The following is a 22,813-nucleotide window of genomic DNA, read 5'->3' as shown; positions in this document are numbered from 1 at the left end:
GGCAGAATGAAGCTCCCAGTGCTAGTGTGAGCGAGGGGCCCCCTCCTCTCTACTTTATCACGGTCTCCATCCCCCAGCCCTGCCATCTGGCATCCTGACCCGGCTTCTTCCTTGTCCCCTGGAGGGAACCTGTGTATATTCCAGCATATAGCAACTGTGTAAGTACCATGGCCAGAGCTATTCTCCTAGGAAGAGGTTCAGAGTAGGCCTTTCCATCCACCCTAGGATGAGTATGTGCAGGGGACATTGGTCCATGTTAGAAGCCAGTGGTAAAAGATGCATACCATAAAACTTACTGCCTTAACCATCAAGTGTACGGTTTGATGGCAGTAAGCATGGTCACATTGCTTGGAAATGTTCACCTCCATCTCCAAAACTCCTTTCAGCTTGCAAAGTCAAAGCTCTGTTGCCATTAAACAACACTCCCTATCCTCCCAGGTCCTGGAAGCCTCCACTGTCCTTCTTGTCTTGAATTCTACAAGAAGCCTCATAGGAATGCAACAATGCAGTATTTGTCCTTCAGTGTCTACTTTATTTCCCATAGTACACATGTCCTCAAACCTTATCCTGCTTTGGTATATGCCAAAAACTCTTGACTCTTGGCAAGGAGGACTAGTATTCCCCTGTGTTTATTAGAGCACACCTTGGTTCTCTGCTTATCCCTTGATGCCTGGGTTGCTTCCTTTGACAATTGTAGAGAGTTGGTTTTGAGCGAAGGCCAAGACTATCTTAGTGTCTTGATGCCCCCCTCCCCCTGCCAACTCCACTCTTTCTTTCAGAACTAAGGCGAACCCTCGGTGCTAGGTTCCATAAGCGTGAGAAGCTCTCTTTCAAAAAAAAAAAAATTAGCTTACCAATAGCTAGGTTTCATAATGGTATTTTAAACGTAATGCACTCTGTTGTCTCTTTTTCTATCTTCTTTCCCACCTACCCTCCTCCTGCCCTCCCACCCCAGCCACCCCCTTTTGACTTTTATGACACATGTGATCCTCTGTACTTTCCCTCTGCTCTCCTAACACCTCTTGTGTCCTCTCATTGCCCCCTCTCCAGTTGGGTAGCCCACGTGTGCTCTCACAAACCTTTATCTGTGTATGTAAATGTTAGAAGTTAGGATCTGCCTACGAGATTGAACACACAAGAAACATGGAAGCTTGGGGGAGTCTCTGGGTCTGTTTCTTGCCCAGCCCTAGAAAAAAGAGATTTCGGAGGACAAACGGGTGCGCTTAGCCCAGAGACCGAGAGAAGCAAGTCTCAGGCAGTTTGCTTCAAAGCCTATGTATTGAGCAGAGTGGGAAGGGACATGTGCCCGATTGGCTGTGGAAATTAGCTCCATCTAGGACAGTCAAAGCCCTTGGACCATCACCCACATCCTCACTGAATGGGTCCTCTGCAGGAGCAGCAATGTCGAAGACCCTTACAGGAGGGTAGGCTAGGCTCCACCCCTTGGTAGCCAAGTCTAGAGTAGGGTCGGGAAGAAGTGTGAAGCCTCCCAAGAAATTCATCTTTTATTTAGGTCTTCAGGAATAAACCAAAAACTAAACTGTGTTTTAGGATGGGGAAAGAAAAGGCAATTAGAAACTTCTGGAAAAGTCAAAATTTACATAAGAAATTCAATAACCCTGAAGCCAGGAAGGAGCGGAGAGAGGAAAGAATCTATGTGGCCCCAGCTGATCACGAGCTCCTCGTTAAGTGCTGAGCAGTCCTGGAGGTGGCCAGATGTAAGCATGCAGTGACATTTGTGTTTGTCTCTCTCTCCATCTGTTCTTCCCTGCTGGCGAGGCCTGAGGACCTGTGTTCTGGACTCACAGTAACCTTAGAAACCACGCAGGCTCTCGCAGACAGGTTTACCGCATTTTGACACTAGATGGCATCCGTCCAACGGGTAGCAGGTCGTGAAGCTGACCAAGGCAAGTCCTTTCACGGGGAAGAAAATCAGGAAGATTTTTTTTTTTTTCTTTTGAGAAGCATTTCAAGAAGCAAGATGGAATATTTGTACAAAACAGGTGCTTTTCCCCCCACCATGTGACCTGGGAGCTCCCCACTGATGTGGGCAGAATAGCTTTACAGCCACATTCAAAACACACACACACACACACACACACACACACACACACACACACACACACACACACACACACACACACGCAGGTTTTCTTCCCTCCCTCCACTTCCTCCCATTCTCTGGGGTCCCAAAGAGATGACCATATGGACTGTAGAAATCACACCACCATAAAAGCCCATCTGGGAGCCCTTTCCAGACTGATCTTTTTATCACTAAGGTTTGAATTCTTGCCACGTGTGGGTTTTAAGATTTTTAGGGATTTTTTTTTTTTAATCTAGCGGCCCTCACCTGCTTCCCTGTGAATGTTCAGAATTCACTGGGCTTGGTCAGCTAATGGGAATGATCTATGGTTTGACTTAAATGTGAAAGGAAAAAAATGGGAGAGGAAAAAGAAGGGAGGGAGAGAGAGAGGGGGGAAGAGAAAACTGCCTTTCATGCCTACTGCTATTCTGACATTTTGTCTCTCACCATCCACTTGGTCCTTCAATGGAAAGACTGGATAGAAAGCTGGGAGCCAGCCATGGAGAGGAGGAGTGTGTGTGTGTGTGTGTGTGTGTGTGTGTGTGTGTGTGAACAAAGCAGAGCCTTAGAGACAGAGAAGAGCCTGCTGGAGAACAGGAGCTTGCTTCGAGACCCCTAGTGCTAACGAATAGTTCCTGACCAGGTAGCTGTGGTCAGGTGACTCGGCTGGAAAGCCTAGCTTTGTCTTTTTACTTGCTGTGCAGCCTTGAACAAACAACCTGGCCTCTCTGGACCCCACTATTTCTCAGTCCTCAGATGAAGAAGTAAGCCATTACCTTGGGAGGGTACTGATGGGTTCAAGTGAACTAGAGCAGAGGGTGGGAGGTTTTGTAACCATGAACTGAAGTGGGGTGTGGGTTAGTAAGTAGCCATAAAAATATCTGTCCGGTGGTCAGAGCAACACTGTGTTCAGAACACAACGGCCCACTCAGAACACGTGGACAATTGAAAGGCACCAACCTTTGTGCTTCCTACCAGTTGTTTTGTTATTGTGTAAACGTCACTCAACTCTCTCAGCACCGAACAGACTTTTTGCTGCAGACCTGGGGTCTGGAGGTGTTATTTCTGAGACAGGCGAACTGCTTCTTGTTACTATAGCATAGTAACAACCTCGGAGCTCAGAGGTAGCCCTGCCCTGGCATGGTTTAGAAAAGTTTGATGCTTTAGAAAGAAATCCTGACTTAAAAGATGCCTACCTGGCATCGGGGCCCAGCCTCTCCAGCCATCCGAACCTCAATCTGGCCGTGTGCGTAGAGTAGAATCCTCCGAATGGAAACCATGTCTTACTTTTTCTTCTGGGCCTGCTGAGGAAGTCCCAGGCAGCGTAGACGTCTTGGGGGTAGGTCTGGGAAAAATCTCCCAAGATTTTAGGAGGGGCAGGCGGGGGATGAGAAACTTGGAGATTCGGTAGATCGCTGTAGAGCAGCTCAGACAGTCGGCGGCTTGCAGAAGACTTGTGCAAACACTTCCTCTCTGGACAAGGAGGAATGCAGGAGGCCACCGCCTGCAGTACATCTTGGAGTGTTGGAGGGATGTGCCTGCACTTGTGAAAGGGCGCCACGAGGATGAGGCCCCAACCAAGCCCAGCAGTGCCCAGTAGATGCAGAGAGGCGCCCCTGCCCCGCGTGCACCCACAGCCAGTGGGCATCCCTGCGGCCCAGGGGTCCGAGCCTCTCCACTCCCACGGGATGCGTCGGCTCTGGGGCCCTGGGACGCCTTTCCTCGCCCTGCTTCTGCTGGTTTCCATCAAGCAAGTAAGAACAGATTTTTATTCCTCATTCGTCTTGTTAATATTATCAGTTGTGCATGTTTTCTGAGTGTAGAAGCAATTTAGGCCCCGTGTAGGCAATTTGGGAAGAATAAAACCATATTAAGAAAATGAGGCTCAATCGCAACCCCAGCATTCTGCTCACTGTTCATATTTTGGCTGAATTTTTTTTAAAAATTCTCTTTTCTGTGCATTATTTTACACAGCTGAAATGATGAAGCACACATTATTCGTGTCCTGGTCTTTCTTTTATATCCTTCTAGCAGTATCTTCCCATGTAAGCATTTCTGAGCCACACGTTTATGTCTTTCTTTTTTCTTTTCCAAGGTTCCTGTCGCAAATACTTAAAAACTTTCTTACAGTGTTCTGTAGTCTATAATAATGAAAGACACCAGATCCAAAGGTCTATCAACATAAGCCACAAATCACAGTGAGTCCATCAGCTGGAGCTCACCCTCACTCACATTTGGGGTTACACATCTGGTACATCCTCACCTTAACTGAATATTCACACTACAGATATTTTGTGATCTATTTTAAAGCACATAAATAGTGTGAACACACCAATAGCCACGTAGCTCTAAGTTTGGTATCACGCATCTCTGCTTCTAGGATCTCATTTTATGCTCTCAGCAGCCCTGCAAGGGAGGTTCTCTTGTTAACCCCATTTTACAGAGGAGGAAACTGAGCCCATGCAGTTACTTTACATCCACCACTGTGTCCTAATGTTGGATAGCAGAGAGCTTTCTGGATGTATTAGCACGTGTGTAGCTGTGTTTAAGTGATGCCTCTATGTTAGGGTTTTCAGTAGCTTGTTTTCTTCTTATCCAAGAAGTTTAGGGTTTGCCTACTCCTTCCCTTTCCAGGGTTTCATTTCTTCGGGGCTGTGGTGGGGAGGGACCCCAGTGTCACTCATCTCGGTAAAGAAAGAACCCTAGGGAATGGGCATTGCTCCCTTTTGCTTTACAGTCCTCATTTGCATCTTCAGAATTAAAAAAATCCTGCCTTTCTGCATCCAGGGAGGGCAGGGGTGCCAGATCTCATAAATGTCCCTGCTCCCAGCCTTTCTGCCAGAGACTAGACAGGGCAAAGACATTGGTGCTGACTTTCCAAGTCCAAATTCTCCCTCAGGCTGCCCTAGTTCCTCAAGCATTGTCAACTTGGGGACAATTGGTGGTGTTGGGGGATATGACTGTGGTGGCAGACTTGAGGAACTACATCCCCAAGGAGCAGGTGACCTCCGTGTGCTGTTTCCACTGATACTGGTGGTTCCATTGTAGGGAGAGTTGACGGAATGTCCATCCTTGCTTGCAGTCTCTGGGGATCTCTATAAAAACCCAACATGTTCAGCTAACTGTTACACCCGGTTCACTGCTTATCCATATGTGTCCAACTGTCCAGCACACAACAGCCCAGCTCCATCCCTGGCCATTTCACTGTAAGATACATCCCACACATCATCCTGTAGGATGCTCCCAGTCAGAGTATGAGAAAAACATTGCTACTGAACCCATTTCAGAGATGGGCAAAAAGCTCCAGAGAGTTACCCGACTGCCTCTCCTCGACTAAACTCATGAGCCGGGAGCCACCTTGTCTACTTGGCGGGCTGTGGTCCTGTCTTCTGTCTTCTCTAACCCTCCTGGGAGCCGTTGACATATGACTATTTATATATAATACCAGGAGCATCTGTGGTACTTCAGGCTGGCTGACAATGCCAACCAAATCCTAACTTGGCCCTTACACTCTAGTGTTTCCATATTAATATTGCACTTGGGGGAGAGGTCTCCTTGCCCCTTGTCACCTGGACTGTGTGTGCAGAGATGCTGGCACTGTCTGTTCTGCAGCATGTGGCTGTGAATCTGATGACTCCTTTTGATTATCCAACTTTAACCTCAGAGTCTTTAGATGTTTATGCATTGCTGGGCTTTGCGTAGACATTCATGAAGTTCACTCAGACATGAGTTCCCTGCCTGGGGATATAAATGACTGTGGCGTGTGTGTTGCTGGCAGGAAGGCTTCATAAAATTCACTTAATGAGAAATTCTCAGAGATACTTTAGTTTCTAAATGCAAGTGGTGAATGGTGCTAGCTCACACCCACCCCTCACCCATGTACGTTATTCGGCATTAAATACAAACTATTATACCTAGGAGAAGCTGATTTTAGACATTGCTGGTTGGTGTATGAAAGAATGCATGGCTTATTTTTTTTTTCATTGACAAGGATAAAAAGCTTGGCAGTGCATTGTCAAAAACCTTTAAAAATGTGTGTACTCCCTGACCCAGGAACTGTGATTCACCCCATCCCCNCCCCATCCTCACCCCACCCCCCCCCACTTTAGCCCCTGAGGTCGGAGGATTTTCATCACAATATCCTATTAGCAGCATTTGGATGTAACTTAGATGTTCTGTGCTGGAGGATTTAAAAATTAAATCCTACCACATTTGTTCACTGCCTTATGTGTAGCCGTTAAAGGGGTGTTGACTTAGAGCAACCATAAAGCAATTTTGAGTACATCTTGAAATGGATACATCTTCTAGGTGGAAAAATAAAGGTTGCAGAACAATATGGCTTCCTTTTCTGTCTAGAATAAAACAGAACAGAAAAAGAAGCAAGATGAGGCATGTGCGGAGAGAGAAGGGTCTGGAAGGGAAGGGGAGGTGCTCCCTGAGGATGAAGGTTGTGATCCCCCTTTTGCCCGGTTTTGGTTACTCGAGTTTCCCTTTCTCTGTTCTGCAGTGTATTCGTGGTCTAACAAAGAAAGGTAGATTTGTGTAAGTGAAGCAATAAAGGCTCCCTTCCCCACCCCCACCTTAATCTCTTCTCAGCCAGGTTGGTCACAGATCCAGTCTGCCTATCCAAGGGAAAGGGGATTGGAGGTCAAGCTGGACCTGTCCACGAATCCCCTCTCCCCATTACACTGGCAATTTAGCTGTGACCGGCTTTAGACTCGCCTCCCATCTTTCTGATGTCTTTTAACTAAGTACCTGGAGGGACTGCCCGTGTTTCTCTAGCTCCTCTGAACCGAGCAAATTCAATAGGTTTTTTTTTTTTTTTTTTGCTCTAGTTTGTTTTCTACTGTGTGTGTTTATTGTGTACGTGTTTGTGCGCATGTGTGTGCCCATGCTCAGGCCAGAGGTCGATGTTGGTGTCCTCCCCAGTTGTTCTCCATCTTGTTTGTTGAGACGGGGTCTCTAACTGGTCCAGGCTCTCACTGATTCAGACTAGCTGGCCTAGAGGATGGGGCTTCTCTTGGCTCCTCCTTCCTAACTCTGGGATTATAGGCACGTACCCCACCCTAACTCTGGGATTATAGGCACATACCCCACCCTAACTCTGGGATTATAGGCACAAACCCCATGCCTGTGCAAAGCTCTTTATCAACTCCAGAGACTGGGTGTTTTGTTTTGTTTTGTTTTGTTTTGTTTTGTTTTGTTTTGTTTTGTTTTGTTTGTTTGCCTTTTAACTCTCACCAGTATCATTAGTCCTGGTAAAGAACAAGGGAGCTAGAAGGTTTAATTCAGAAATTGATTTCACAGTCTCTTCTTTAGGCAGGACTGAGTAAGGCCCCCTCAGGGCACAAACAGCCCTTTATGCAAGAGAGAGTCTTACAGCTCTGAGGATTTGGGAAACTTACTGATTAGCTATCAATTCATCTGCTATTTTTTAAAAAGAAAATGAGTTACTTAAGCACCAATGAGCCTGTTTATTAAACAATCTCTTAGTAAGCTTACTTGATGCCTCCTGGGTTCCAATTCAGAAGGGATCGCGTTATTAGCAGAGATTCCAAGCTCATTGCAAGATGAAGTGAAGAGATAAGCGCCAGCTACTGTATCCTCTTGCTTCCTCCTTATTGGCTAATATCATGATCCCCAGACTGTGTGGCAAGGTGCAAGGTGTACCATTATGAATTCAGTGGGTGCTATGGGATACATTAATTTTGGGAGGAAAGTATAACGATTGTGGCACTTTCCAGACACCATGCAAATTCTTAGCTCAAGATACCTATGTCTTGTTCTGTTTTTGGAGTGCTGGGATGGAGCCAGGACCTTGCACATGTCAGGCAAATGTGAGGGTGAACGATGTCCCAAGACCTGAATTTAATTGATTGACAGGGTGTCATGTAGCCTAGGCCGGCCTTGAACTTGCAGTGTTGCTACTGTTGCACTTGGAATTTTGAATCCCCTGCCTCCCGCTCCCAAGTGCCAGCCTCATAGCTGTGCTCCATCTCATTGCGTCTGCTTAATTCACTGTTAGATCATGAAAAACTTGGTGGCTTGTCTGCAGGTACTTCCGTAGAAAGCCAGTACCAAACAGAACAAAAGGGAACAGGAAATGAAGGTGGGGATATCTAATCCCATCCTAAAGTTTTCAAAGTTGTGCAATGCCCAATAGGTTCAAAGTTGTTAAGATATAAATATTTAAAACTGTTTGGACTATCTACTTAATAAACAGGACCTTAGGTTTTTTTTTTTTTTTGGGGGGGGGGAGGGTGTCTGGGAATGCCTTGGAAAATTACTGAGATAGTTAAAGGTGCCACGAACTGAGACATTTTGGAAACCTATGGACCATTAGTGATGGCACAAGCCCTTTTCCAGAGAGAGGGAGAGAGAGAGAGAGAGAGAGAGAGAGAGAGAGGTGAGATATGTAAGATGTATGTGTGTGTGTGAGAGTGATGTGTATGTACGTGTGGGAGAATATAGGTGTGTGATGTGTGTATGTATGATATGTGTGCATGAGATGTGTGTGTGTGTGTGTGTTAGTGATATATATGTGTGTTTGTGTGTATGTGTGTGAGTGTGTATGTGAGAGAGGAGACAGAGAGAGAGAGAGAGAGAGAGAGAGAGAGAGAGAGAGAGAGAGAGAGAGAGAGGTGAGATATATAAGATGTGTGTATGAGAGTGATGTGTGTGTGTGAGTGTGTATGTGTGTGATGTGTGTGTTTATGATATGTGTGCATGAGATGTGTGTGTGTGTGTGTGTGTGTGTGTGAGAGAGAGAGAGAGAGAGAGAGAGAGAGAGAGAGAGAGAGAGGAGACTGAGAGAGAGACAGAGAGACAGAGACAGAGAGAGATCTGTGGGCATGTGTGTGCTGATGCTCTAGGCTAATCATACAAGAAACCCACGGATCTCACTATGATTGCCAAGGTGTTGGGGGAGGTGGCATTGAACAGAGAAGGGGAGAGGGCGGATTAGTCTAACTACTTGGTGGTCAAAACAGCGCCCCCCATTGGCTCCAGATGGGGGTCACTATTTTTGGGATATTGGCTGGTTACATTTGCTTAGTTAAATTTAAATGGTGCTTAAGGGGATCCCCCCAGTTTTCCAGAGGCTCCTTGTCCCTTACTGCTGCACGTGTCATATCTTTAACATGTCACAAATCCCTTTTACTGGCTAGAGACACGCTGCTTATCTTTGCATCCCACTTTCCCCCTCAGCACAAAGCCTGACACACAAAGTGAACTTCAGCAGACGCCTCCGCTGAACAGCCCAAGAGAAAGGCTCTTCCTAAATGGAAGGAGAGGTCTAGGTTCACAGAGTGAGGCCGGTAGACGCACTCAGTTATTGGAAAGCCCCCAAGTGTGAGCAGTTATTTCCAAGGTTCTATGTACAGGACAGTTGATGTCAGGAAGAAAAACATCCCAAGGCCTCAGATAGGCCCGTGTCCTCTCAGTGGCACCAGCTCCAGTCACACACACATCTGTATGGCCCTTTCTTAGTCACACTGTTGGGTTCTGCCCAGTGAGATGCTTCTCTTTGGGGAATCTGCATAGACTTGGGAGTGCACCAGCATTAACATACAAGTGTGGGAAAGTTCAGCCTGACTGTTTTACATTCCATTAAAATGTTAACCTTGAAGATTTTGAAAAAAAAATCATTTTGTCAAGACAAATATAATTATATTAAGGAATAATGCAAAATTCAGATTTAATTTTAAGTATAATATAAGATGCCAAGGAAATAGTTTCTAGGTTTAGGCCACTTCGGAAGGAAATTGGAGGACCAGGGTGGGAGAAAAACAAAGCCACAGCTGGACTCACAGCTCCTTGGGAGTGATCTTGCTTTGTTTGTTTGTTTGTTTGTTTGTTTTATTTCAGAGACAGAATTCTCACCATGTAGCTCAGGCTGACCTAGAACTCATGATGGTCCTGCTCGAGCCACCTGAATGCTGAGATTCCAGCTGTGCATCACCATGCCTGGCTCTGACCATGTTTTTCTGTGTTCAGGTTACAGGATCTCTCCTTGAGGAGACAGTTCAGAAGTGGGCTAAGTATAAGGAGACGTGTCTGAAAGACTTGCACGACAATACTTCTGTGCAAGGTTAGTACATATCTTAGTTATCTGTAGCTGTGTAACAAACTGCCCTCCATTGTGGTGGCTTAAAGCAATGATCGTCATTTACTATTTCTCACAGTTCCCACGGGGCAAGGATTCAGGGCACAGTGGACATGACCTCTTTCTACACTGCAAGATCTGGGATATAGCTGGGAGATTCAAAGGCTGGGAGCTGAAATCACCAAAGGCACCTTCACATTCATATCTGCTGGTTGACACTAGTTCTTAGAGTAAAGTAATGGCCGGGGGCCATAATGCCTTTACCTGGCCTCTCTGTAGAGACCCAGCTTCCTTTACTGTCTGGCTTGCTTCATACAGGTTAGCCTGACCAGCAGCCATATTCCCTCTGTGAACAGGCTTCTCAGTCCCATGTCATTTCTTCCTCGTTCAGCTGCATGGGACAGTTATAAAGTCCAACCAGGCTCAAAGGGAAAGAAGTATAGATTCACTTCTCATGGCAAGATGATAAGATGGTCTGTGTCTAGGTGAGGCCTCTCTTACTAAAGCAATCTGTCTTGGCACACATACTGCCTTGCCATCCGACACGAGTGACTCCTGAAGGCTGGCCCCAGAAGCCATTTAGATGGGGCTCCTCATGTCCTGGGGTGTTAGCTGGATCTGAACAACAACATAATATCTCTCTTGGGTTTTTTTTTGTTGTTTGTTTGTTTTTTTTTTCAAGACAGGGTTTCTCTGTGTAGCCCTTGGCTGTCCTGGAACTCACTCTGTAGACCAGGCTGGCCTCGAACTCAGAAATCCGCCTGTCTCTGCTTCCCACGTGCTGGGATTAAAGGTGTGTGCCACCACTGCCCGGCCATAATCTCTCTCTTATAGTCTCCAGTATGTGTAGCGCATTTGAGCAAACATGCTGTTGGTTGCTCTGTCCACAGCCTTACCTGTCCATATGTTGACAAACAGGGTAAGGCCACATGTACCAAATACAATTTTTTAAAAAATTCAATCCAAACTAAACCAAGATGAAAACAAAACCATAAAGTGCCTTGACTTACTGTTCTGAGCATCAGGGACCAACGATGAAAGCTATCCTCCTTTCTCCTGACACCTGTCAATCATTCTATTCAGTTGCTCAGCAGTGATATGAGCCCCTCCGTTTCCCTGCTTACTTGACCCAAATCTCACAACAGCCTTCAAAAACATCCTTACTAGCTCTTCATAAGGACCCCCTTTGTCCAGACTTGATGTCATCTACAAAATCCAACTTTCAGTTCAAGGGAACGCTACTTCTGAGGTCAAAATAAGCCATGTCTTCTTTATATGGAGCCAGACTGGGAGCTGAATGGCAGAGCACGTGGTGTTACCTGGTATCCACATTGCCAGTGTCCCAAGGTAGCTATTAACTGGGCAAATCTGGGTCAGGTTTGTATGTAGGGTTTTAATGCCAGGAGTCTGTTTATTTACCACCGGAAGCTGGGTTCTACTCTTGTAAGAAGAAGGTGGGGGAGGGGTGTGCTTGGTGTCTGAGAAGGTTTGGGGCTCACAGTATGAAATGCCTTCATTGTATCATAGGAGGTCTCTCAGGCTGTATTCTAAGGTTGTGCCTTCTAGATACCAAGGACTGATTGATATATTAACCACTCCCTGAACTTGAGATGACCCAAACTCCTATGATAATCATTGAATCAATACTCAAACGTAAAGATATACGTACCTGGAATAGTAGTAGAGATATGTGTCCGAAAGCCTCAACTCCATAGATCCATCCATCATTCTACAGTAATTGTGTTCTGTACCCACATTGGTGAACACTTGACAATCATTTCATTGTGGCACACGAGTCACTGGCGGGACCTCTAAGCATCTTCCACTGACACCGAGTTTCTGTGAGAGCTCAGTTCATACAAAACAAAGCAAAAGTGGCATGGCATATACAGTGACTGGAGGTCAAACTGGGTAGACAAAGGCAGTGTCAGGGGCTACACTCAGCAGCCCTGTGTTCCTTGACTACTCTACAGAGAAGAATGTCTGTGTTGGTCTATGTGATGGTTATACCAGCTTTCAAAGATTGGAAACCAGGCTCCAAATGTCTGAATCTATTTCTACCAGAAGAACCTATGTGAGAATATTGATATTTTTTTCTACCTTCTCTTTTCCCCACAGGCGTATTTTGTAATGGAACATTTGATCGGTACGTGTGCTGGCCTCATTCTTCTCCTGGAAATGTCTCTGTCCCCTGTCCTTCATACTTACCTTGGTGGAACAAAGGTAATGAGTCTCATCTTACCCACGTCTGACAGTCCCTTTGAAGGACAGAGCCTCCTGGTAGAGCAGCCAGTGGGAAGTTAGGCAGGACTCTAACCAAACATTTCTCCTAAGTCCTCACACCTCATAAAGGTGTACTTGCATGATCTTAGCATTCCATCTTATTTTATTGCCCCCATCCTTTCTAAGTACTGGGGAGTAAATCTAGGGTCTCACACACGCTAGACAAGTGTTCTATCACTGAACTGTATCCTTCTTTCTCCCTTGTCGTCATGTAATTTGTAGGCTCCTGTCCCCTCTGCTTACAGAATACTTTTGGCCTAATGTATAGACTAGAGTACGATTCAGCTCCCACAGAACCTCACTGTTGTAGGAAGAATGCAAGGGCTTCAACCTTGGTCACTGGGAGAAAAGGGACATGAGAAAGACCTGAATGATCTTATCTATACAACATATGGCTTCTTGTACAGAGAGAAATGATTTTAAGACTTTCTTCACATCAGCTTTGAAAGGAGTATTATTAAATTGGAGTTGTTCAAAAATGGAACGTGGATGGAGCATTCAATAACTTTCCAGACAGGGAAACCACAGCCTAGGAGGCTCCAGGAATAGCCTTCCAAATTTCCAAGTGTAGACTATAGGGACTGAGTCTGACTTCTGGACTCCTGGTTCCGTGGGATGGTACTAAAGAATTTTCTGTACTCAGAGATTCTATAAGGTTCAGGCAGACAGTCTTCATGAGAATCAGCTCAAAGAGAGATAATAGCATTGGCTATGGAATCGGGAGCTTGGATGCCAAAGAGCGTCTGTAAAGTGAATTGATTCTTAAGATCATTTCAAGGAATGACGGAGCCTGAACCTAGTAGGCACTCCAGAAGTGAGTGCTAACGTGGAGCGTTTCCAAGGTTGAAACCCTTCATGCCTTTGGATCATTCGGGTGCTCCCCATTTACTATGAGTGTATGGACAGACACTACCTCCAACTCTACCATCTTCCTGCTCCTTCCCAGTAGCTAAAACGTACAGATCTCTCAACATAAAGAAAAAATGTGATTCTGAACCCAAGACTACCAAGAAGTTGAGTTATAGATACTTTATAAAATTAGGGTCCCAGTTTCTAATGTGTACTAAATGGAATTTGATTTGTAAAATATGGGAACTGACTGACTCTCTCATTTGGCATATATATATATATATATATATATATATATATATATATATATATATATGCTTTAAGTTTTAGAATCCGTATGGATTTCTACAATCCAACGAGAACATGGAGACAATGGAAGGGTTTGGAAAAGAGTCTCCCAAATATCAAGAGGTGCAGATGAATTCTTTGAGATGCGATTACAGGAGTGTGTTTATGTGACACAGAGGAAGTCAGATGGTGGACACGTGGGTTGTCTGGGATCTAGAACTGACCAGCGAGGCTGGGTGCTGATTGTGAAGAAAATTGTAATGCACTGTCCCTCTGTAGAGAAGAAAGATACAGAGACACAGAAGGTGTCAAGGCATGAGAGGGGCAGAGAAAGATGGGATGCCATCATTTACAGCATGGGATCTTGAATGGAGAGATTCAGGGAGATTAAGGTGGAGAGTCTGGGAGCTTCCAGAATGGTCCACAAAGAAATGGTGGCACTGGTTTAGATTCAGGCAGGGTCAGGAATTGGACAAGAAGGAAAAGGTTAAAGAAAATATTGGGGGTAGAATGGCTAGATCAGATGGAACAGAAATTGAAGGACAGAAAGCAGGAAATAAATTATTAAAAACAAATGTGGGCGCCTTCTCGCTCCCCTGACCCCCATTCAGCACAGCCTTATGTTTCACCTGGCCCAGTGTTAACTCAATGTCATCTGGGTGGTACCCAGCTTTTCTTCCTCTTCCTTTCCCATGGTGCCATGGTGGTGCTAGCCCATCAGCCTCTTCTTATCTGGCTGCTTCCTGGTGTCCTATTGCCCCAGCCTCAGGCCTCAGGCCCTGCAGCAACCTCCATAAAGCTTTCTAAACTGCCAGCCACTGTGCTGGCTCCCCATCTCAAGGTCACTGTGATTGGCATCTGTGACCCTCTGCAACTTGGCCCTGCTGACTTGTCTGGCATCCTTCCTGCCTTCTCTTCTTCCCCTCCAGACAAAATGAATCGCTCCTTGGCTCCTCCATCTATCTAGCTGTTGTTACCAGACACTTAGGTCCTTACCCACTGCCTCAGCTTCCCTGTATCCCAAAAGAAGTTAGGAAACAGAAATTATCAAACGAAAATGGTTGATTTACGATTTGGCCTAGCTCATAGTGGCAGGAAGAGTCCAATGTTCTTACTGTCATGACTGTGGTGACTTACAAGTTGTAGAGACAATATCCAGAAGATACATTCATTTAGTTAAGGCAGGTCAACCATCCATTCTTGGAGGAAGGTGAGTAAGCTCCAGGCTCTCTCCATCATCTCTGTTCTGTTACAGTTCATCAGTTGAGTTAATTTATATTCAACTCAGGCCTAAGGAAAGTAAGGTAGACATTATACCTTAAAATAACATATTTTTGAAAAATCTGAAGGCTCTTACAGGATGGTGGATGTGCACTTCTCACCTGCTCCAGCCCTAGCAGAATAGTTTGCCTCTTGGCCCATTCCTTTGTGAAGTACAAGGCCTTTTGCACCTTTCTTTGGCAGGCAGTTTTAAGTTTGGGTTCCTATATGCCTATTAAAGACACCAATTTTGCAAGTGAAAAAAGGTGTTAGCCTCATGGCCCAAAGGAGAGACATGAGCATCTCTTTCTTTCCCACCAGACCCCAACCCATTCTTTCAGCATGGGATCATGGCTACATCGTCCTCATACCATGATGGATGGATGCACTGTCTTCCTCTAATTATGGCTGCATCTCATGATGGCTGCACTGTCCCTAGCCTAGGTCTGAGTTCACTCTTCTCTGCAGGATTCCTCCTTAAGGCTCTGCCTATAAGTTCAACCCAGCCCTCAGTTATTTCTGATTGATAAATAAAGATGCTAACAGCCAGTAGTTAGGCCGAAGAGACATAGGTGGGGTTGAGGTTTCATGGGCTTGAAAAGAGAAGACCAAAGAGAGAGGAGGAGGAGGAGGATGCCACCATGGAATAAAGGAGGGATGTATAAGAAAAAAAGGACAAGCCACCATAAATTAGCTAAGTCATAAAAACATGGTCCTGAGGGCTGCCCAGCTAGAGTTAAGAGCAGCCCAAATTAAACATAAAAATTAATAAGTAGTAACTTGAGATTATCGATAAAAAGTAAATTCTAACAGAGTGAAGGGTAGGCAGCTGCCCAGCTGTTATGCTGCTTAAGTCATTTGTAAAGATAAAGGCTGTGAGTTTGTCCTTATTCCGGGAACTCAACAACCAAAAGTTGGATAGAAACCCCGGGTGGGGGATTTTTAATATTTTCTTACTACAAATTCTCGATCTGTATTTCCCATCCTTCTAGAAAATTCCTCCAGCTTCTCCCCTGAAGCTGATGGAGCCTTGTCTTTCTGAGGCCTCTCTTAGCATTTATGACAGTTTATGACATTTTCATGTGCACTCTCCTAACTCAGCTTTGAGCTGTGCCCTCAGCAGAGTATTGTGAGTGGCATGGACAGCCCAAATGCCAAGTGGCATCATCATCATCATCATCATCATCATCATCATCATCATCATCGTTATTTTCTCATTGAACCAATATTTAGTAAGTACCCACTGGGTGCCAAGTACTGGAATATATTACTGACCAAACCAGATTAAAATCCTCCTAGAGCTCACATTGTAGTGAGAAGGACAGACAAGTGTCATAGGCATCCTCTGTTATGTATAGACGTGATATACTGTAGACACGATGACGCTGGAGATGGAACGGGAGGACTGGGGTCAGGGCAATGGACAGCTGAAGGTCTATTCAATGGCAAAGTGATACTTGGTCTAGACTAAGTATTTGAACCAAGAGGGGGCCGGCCATGTTCAGGAGAGAACACAGAACAAGCCGTGCCATGCTATTGGAGAGTAGCATGCCTCCAAGAAGGGGAGAGGGTAAATACAGATGGAGCGAAAGGGGGCGGGGAGGGGAGCAACATGAGGTGAGGGCAGAGACTGGGAACCCACTCTCTACTACCTTTGTGCATGGCCACTAATCCTTAGAAAGCCCTTAAAAGATTTTGAGCAGAAACATGACAGCTGGGCTATCCATAGCTGTGAGGGAAATACCAGCAGCAAAGTTAGCAATAAACCAGGGAAGATAGAAGAGGAAGGAGGTGGGAGGTAGAACGTAGGGTCAGATCTGGGATCTATGTGAAGTTAAGTATGGCTTGCTGGTGGAACAGGCTAGAGGCAGAAAGAGAGAGCAGAGACAGTTCTGAGGCTCTGGGGGGGGGGTGTCAGGATGGGGGCAGCTTTGGAGAAGGCAAAGAGTTTGGCTGGAGCCTATTGTCTGAGATGTCAGTTGGGCAAGTGGATGTACTTCAAGTGTACTGTAGGTACTGATCAATTAAACCTGTGGTTTAAGTGACTGGCCCATCATCTGCACACACGGACACTCTCACTCTGTCATCTCTCACATCACAGAAGACAGGCAGCAGTTATGGACTCAGTTCCCGATGACGAAATCCATTAAGAATCAGAGAATGTAAAGCTGGATCCAGGACACCAGCTCAGAAGTTGGTTTATCTTATCTCTGAGTCAGTGTGCTTTGCTCCCCCTTGTGTTCTCTTCTTCATGGCGCCACCTCTTGGCCATTAGTGAGAGGTGCTTCACTGAGCATGCCCAGATGAGCATCTCCCAGTAGACTACCTTACAGGGCTAATCACTGGGAACTTTTAACTTCGGAGACACGTGTAAACACTACGGACATTAGAGGATCATGGTTAGTTACAACATTTAGAGGCTTCGTGGTTTCTTCCCATCCCAAATAAACAGTAGGAATGCTAATGAGCTCCCAAACGGAGAAACGAAACCCCCTTTCCCTGGGATTTTCCACAGCTTTTTAGCTGAGGGTGAGGACCTTCCAGAGTGCTCAGGGATCTGGCTGTGTGTTTTGACCTTTCCTCTAGAGCCTTGTTTACTTTCAGAGAGCCCAGGAAGGGCCTACAGACACTGCTTGGCTCAGGGGACTTGGCAGAGGCAAGAGAACACCACAGATATTTGGCAGGATGACTCAGAGTGCTCAGAGAACCACAGCTTCAAACAAAACGTGAGTCTACCAGCTTGCTGATAAAGCACCTAGGGCTGGAACGTGGGGCACCCCAGGGGATGGCTGGCTTTGGGGGACATGAGACCTTCCACCAGCACATCTGCTCCAGATTCCACTAGGAAAGGTCCCCAACCACCAGAACAGCAACTCCCATTGGTGTCCCGGAAATTGACTCCTCTGTGAGAAGAAACATGAAATCGTATGGCATCTCAGCCTTGGCACCTGCTGTGTCCCATGTCTGGAACAACTTCCCCAAACAACCCAGCATTCTGGTTTGTGTTCAGTTGTCTCCTAGCAAGTGGTACTTGTTCAGAGCAGCCCAGTGGTAACTTCTACCACCACTTACCTCATCCAATTCCCCTATTGCGCCTGCCTCTCTCTCTGATATTCCTGGATGCTTGTTCTTTAGCTCTGTCTCCAAAACGCACATCCAGTGGCAGCTGGAGACTTGTGAGACTGAAGGAGGCAGGAAGACAAGGTTCTGGGGTCAGACTTGGTCACGTATCCAAAGAATTCCTCTACTGGCTGTGAACTTGCACGAGTTATTTCACTCTTGGTGCCTGTGCTTCCTTCAGTATCCCAGGGGGATCATATCTGCTGCATGGGATCATCACGAAGCTTCGGGCAGTCAAGAGACATACATTTTGTAGGAAAGTCTTGGCGGGTAGTAAGTAGGCTCTAAGTAGGAGTTGCGTTCTATTGCCAGGATCCAGAGAAGATACTGCTCAGTTACTCATCCCAGCAGCTCAGCAAACGCAGAGTAAAACCAACTCACCATGCAGACGTCCTCCACACACTTTCTTCTTCTCTCCCTTCCTCTCTCTCTCCCTCCCCATCTTGTCTCCTTGACAGGGTCTCCCTTTGAAGTCTAGTTGACTTCAAACTGGAGATCTTGCTGCCTCAGTCTCCTGAGTTCTACAGGTATAGAGCTTCCTCCCCCTCTCTCTGTCTCTCTGTGTCTCTCTCTCTGTATGCCCAGTTCCACAAATTTTCTTTCCGAGGCAGAATAGAAAGGTGTGTGTGTGTGTGTGTATGTGGGGGGGGGGCTGTGACTGGCTGTGGGTGGATGATTCTTGGGAACATGAGAAGGAGGCAAAGAAGCCCCTCCCTATGGAATCTGGTAGAGTCGATTGGCAGCAGCAGGAACCAGAATTCCAACACAATTAACGTTTCTCCTTTGCTAAAAATGAACCTGCAATTTTCTAAAACTCTTGCCGGAAACCCCACGCATAGGTAAAGAGCAGGTACTAAACTTCTTCTGTAACCCCAGTAGCCTCTGATTTTATTTGATCAGTCCATAATCCCAGGGAAGGTGTCTCTGGAGTCATCTCATAAAAGAGGAAGAAGACACACATGGGTCTGTAGACCCCTAGGGAGGAGAGTCTACCTTTACATCTTAGAAGATTTATGCATTGTAGGTTGAAGTACACAGGGTCATAACTTGGAACAGGCATTGGTAGGATGTCTGTGGTAGATTGGAGACTGGTAGGGCTGGCTAGCCTGGAGGCAGGAAGAGGGAGATGAGCCAGGAACTATCTTAGCAACTGCCTCTGGCGTGAAGAGGATGCACGTAAGAGAACAGGGAAGATGGGATGCAGGTTGTCAAGGAAACGATCTGCTGATGTGAAAGTGTAGATCGAAGGGTACCAAACTCTCTGGTTTCTGGCTTTGACTTATGAGATGTGAGGTTGAGCAGGAGAAGAGGCCTTGCCTTTTCATTTCTCCTGGCTTCTAGTTGTTTCTCTAAGGAATCCTTTGTCATCTTAACTTGAGCCAGCAAACCACCATTCTCCTCCACCCATTCAGTTGTGGCTAACTTTTTTCATTATTTAGTTGGAATTTGAAATTCCTTCCAAGAAGTAAGCGTGTGTGTGTGTGTGTGTGTGTGTGTGTGTGTGTGTGTGTGTGTGAGTGATATGTGTGTGGGGTATGAGTACTATGGAGACACTCATGCCAGTCTACTATGGCAATATATTTGACTTTTGCCACTGAGTTCCATGTTCTAGCCCTCAGAGTGTTTTCCCAGGTACAACAGAGTCCTTAAGGAATTGTTTGGTTTCATCTCACTAGAATCTGCATCTCTCTCTCTGGTTGTGACTCACTTTCTTTACAGCTAGGGGAACTGGCATGCTCCTGGCTGTCTTGAGTCTGCTGGGTCCTATTGGGCATAACGGGCCTTACAGTAGACTCTCCACATCTTAGGGTGTGCTTAGAAGCCCCCTTTAAAGCCTTATTTCCTGTTTGAGTTGGCAGAACTCTGTGTTCCCAATACAATTTTACTGTGTGACAGGTCTTAAAGGGCTCAAAGTGACACGTGTGATTTATCTCAAGTCTACCTGGTTTATGCTAAAATACCAAAGCTATGCTAACTGCATACTTTGAATGAAGCCCACAGTGTCTATCTTATCATCAATCTTATATTTGTAAATGAGAACAAACTGTCACCATCCTATTAGACACCACTCCTAAGTCCTAGCTTATGCAAAATAGGTATGCAAAATAGGCTTTATGTATAGTAGACACTTAAAACATGCTGAATGAAAGACTATGGATTCTGAATCAATGGGTCTTCGGTGGAGCCTGGGTCTCAATATTTTTCCCAGGTAATTCTTGTATGCGATTTATTGGCAGATGTAAGCCTTTGATCTCCTCTGGCAGCATCCTCAAGTCAGTGAGTAGAGAGACAGGAAAAAAGATTTCTCTCTAAAAAGATGAGCCAACTGACTGGGGGTGTGTGCCCATGACTGCAGCTCTTGGAAGGCTTAAACAGGAGGGTTTTGAACTTGAAGCTACTCTCACCTGACTACACAGCCAGACTCCATCTCAAAAATAATATTCTCCTGCAGAGAGAGAAGGCGGGGAAAAAGGGTATCACCTCTTTCCCTCTGCAAGTTGTTGTATTTCCAAGAATTCACATACTTAAAACCAAAAAGCTTCTGGCCTTGTTTACCTGTGTTTCACAGAGTGGGTTGAAATTATGCCCAAAAAAGGGCAGTGTTAGTAAACCTTTGCCCTTCAGAGTTTTGGCAAGCAAACTATGTTATGTTCAGCCAACAACACACTGGGAAACCTTATGTATGTTAAGTGCATTTCTTGGAGCTGTGTGTGGTATCTGTGCATAAGCACAAACGCTTATGTTCAGAGCCATGTGTGTGTGTGTGTGTGTGTGTGTGTGTGTGTGTGTGTGTGTGCATTTCTATTTAGTAGTATGGGGGTCAGTTCTTAGTTCATCTAACTTTAGACTGTTTTCTTTATTCTTATATAGAATGATTTCTATTTTCAGATACAGAATTTAATTGTCACACATTGATCAGTTATAAATATACAACATAGTTTAAAGTATTTTAAAATTTATGGTGTGTGTGAGATATACACCACGGCGCACACTTGTGTGGAAAGCAGGGAACAACTTGCAGGAGTCGGTGCTCTATTTCCGCTGTGTCAGTCCCTGAGACCGGACAAGGAAGCAAGTGCCTTTACATGCTGAGCCATCTTCCTGGCCCTAGGGTGTAATTTTAACAAGCAGTTGTGATGACTAAGACTGGTTGTCACTTAAGTGGATGGAGATCGCCTAAGAGACTAGGAAAGCAAATCTCTGTGTATGCCTGTGAGGGTGTCAGAATGAACTAACGAAAGGAGAAAGACATGCCCTGAGTTCAGGTTCTGCCACCCCATAGGTTGGGAGTCTGTCCGGGTGGGGTAAAAGTGGGGAGGAAGGCGAAGAGGAGAAAGCTAGCCCCTGTAGGACTTGCTGGCTTAGCTTTCTAGCTGTCATGATGTGATCTGCTCTCACCCCTTCACACCTCCCTGCCATGAGTAAAGTTATAGTCATTCCTCCTTCCAGTTGTTTATTCTGTCACAATATTCTGTCACAACGACAACAAACTCTAACAGAAGGACGTTTCATTTTAGTGATAAATTTAAATTATTAATATAACTTCATACTTAACAATCCTCCCAGCGTTCCCCACCCCCTTTGGGAAACATTTAAGCATTAAAAGAATAATAACATATCCACTACCTAGATTCAAATATAGTTACATTTGATCATAACTGCTTTCACCATCTTTCTGAAATGCCAGAAAATGTCCTTCAGATGCCATGGGATTTTACCCCTAACTATTCATTAGACACCACCCAGTATGAAGGGAGTTATTTCACATGGAAACACCTCCATGATTCCAACCACGTAAGATCCATGGCTGCTCCAGCAATAGCCTGGCATATGCAACAGATAAACAACAAAGACAAGGTGAATGGCGGCATCCAGGCTGTCTTTTGATCTCCACACATGCGCCAGACACACTCCCTTCTCCTCCCACTTCCCTGTAGGCTGCTGGGATTGCCGACACTGGCATTATTTGTCCAGTTTTTATGTGGGATTAACCCAGGTATGTGTATTATGCTTACATGGGAAATACTTCTCCCACCAAACCATCTCTCCAGCCCCACTGATTAAAATTTTTTTCTTTCTACACATAAATATGTGCACATGTGCACCCATGCTCAGATAATCGCATACAATCAAGGCTTCATATTAAGAACTGTGATTTATATTTAACATTTAGAAATTTTGTTTACCCTCTTTAGTTTATGTTTTTTTTCTCACTCTTTCAGTTAAATCTTACTTCTTATGATATCATATCTACCTAGTTCCCAGGATTAGTTTCACAATTAAGGTAGTAATATTGTGACTGATACCACAAACCTAATTTGGTAAATTTTCAGATGTCTCTCCCAGATCTTTTCTTCTCCTCGGCTGTATCTTGAGCAGAGAGCGCCACATTTCAACGAACCATCTTCTCTACATAGTGGTCTGATTAGTGGCATGTGCGGTTTGGCTTCGTCGGCTTTGTTACTGTTAGTCTTGTGCACTCTTTCCCTTTTCACTTTGTCTTTTAACAGGTGAGGTATTGGCAGGATTTGGAAGCCAATTTGGTGTAAAAAAGATACTTAGTTTTTATTACTGTTTCCTTTACCCCCTTCCAATGATTCCCTATTGACAGTTACTTTCATCTTCCAGCTCATTCTTCCTCCTTTCCTCCCTCCTTCCTTCCCTCCCTCCACACCCACCCTTCTTCTCTCTTCTTCCTTCTCTGTCTTCTTCACCTTCCTCTTTCTTTCTTTCCTTCCTTCCTTCCTTCCTTCCTTCCTTCCTTCCTTCCTTCCTTCCTTCCTTCCTTCCTTCTTCTCTCTCTTTCTTTCTTTCTTTCTTTCTTT

The 22,813-nt window shown here is 45.3% G+C and overlaps 1 protein-coding gene across 1 annotated transcript in view; it reads left to right on the top strand.

Moving 5' to 3' along the window:
- The first annotated feature begins 3,756 nt into the window (after positions 1-3,756).
- Positions 3,757-22,813, top strand: part of Glp2r (glucagon like peptide 2 receptor) — a 60,702-nt gene continuing 41,645 nt past the window's right edge. The window contains exons 1-4 of the mRNA XM_021213837.2: positions 3,757-3,837; positions 10,079-10,172; positions 12,306-12,410; positions 17,472-17,593. Coding sequence (XP_021069496.2) covers positions 3,772-3,837; positions 10,079-10,172; positions 12,306-12,410; positions 17,472-17,593 — 387 coding nt within the window. The 5' untranslated portion in view covers positions 3,757-3,771. The remainder of the gene's footprint in view (positions 3,838-10,078; positions 10,173-12,305; positions 12,411-17,471; positions 17,594-22,813) is intronic.

Source organism: Mus pahari, chromosome 14, assembly GCF_900095145.1.
Source record: "Mus pahari chromosome 14, PAHARI_EIJ_v1.1, whole genome shotgun sequence".
Taxonomy (NCBI): domain Eukaryota; kingdom Metazoa; phylum Chordata; class Mammalia; order Rodentia; family Muridae; genus Mus; species Mus pahari.
The sequence above is the reverse complement of the archived record's forward strand: the minus strand, read 5'-3'. Positions and strand labels throughout refer to the sequence as shown.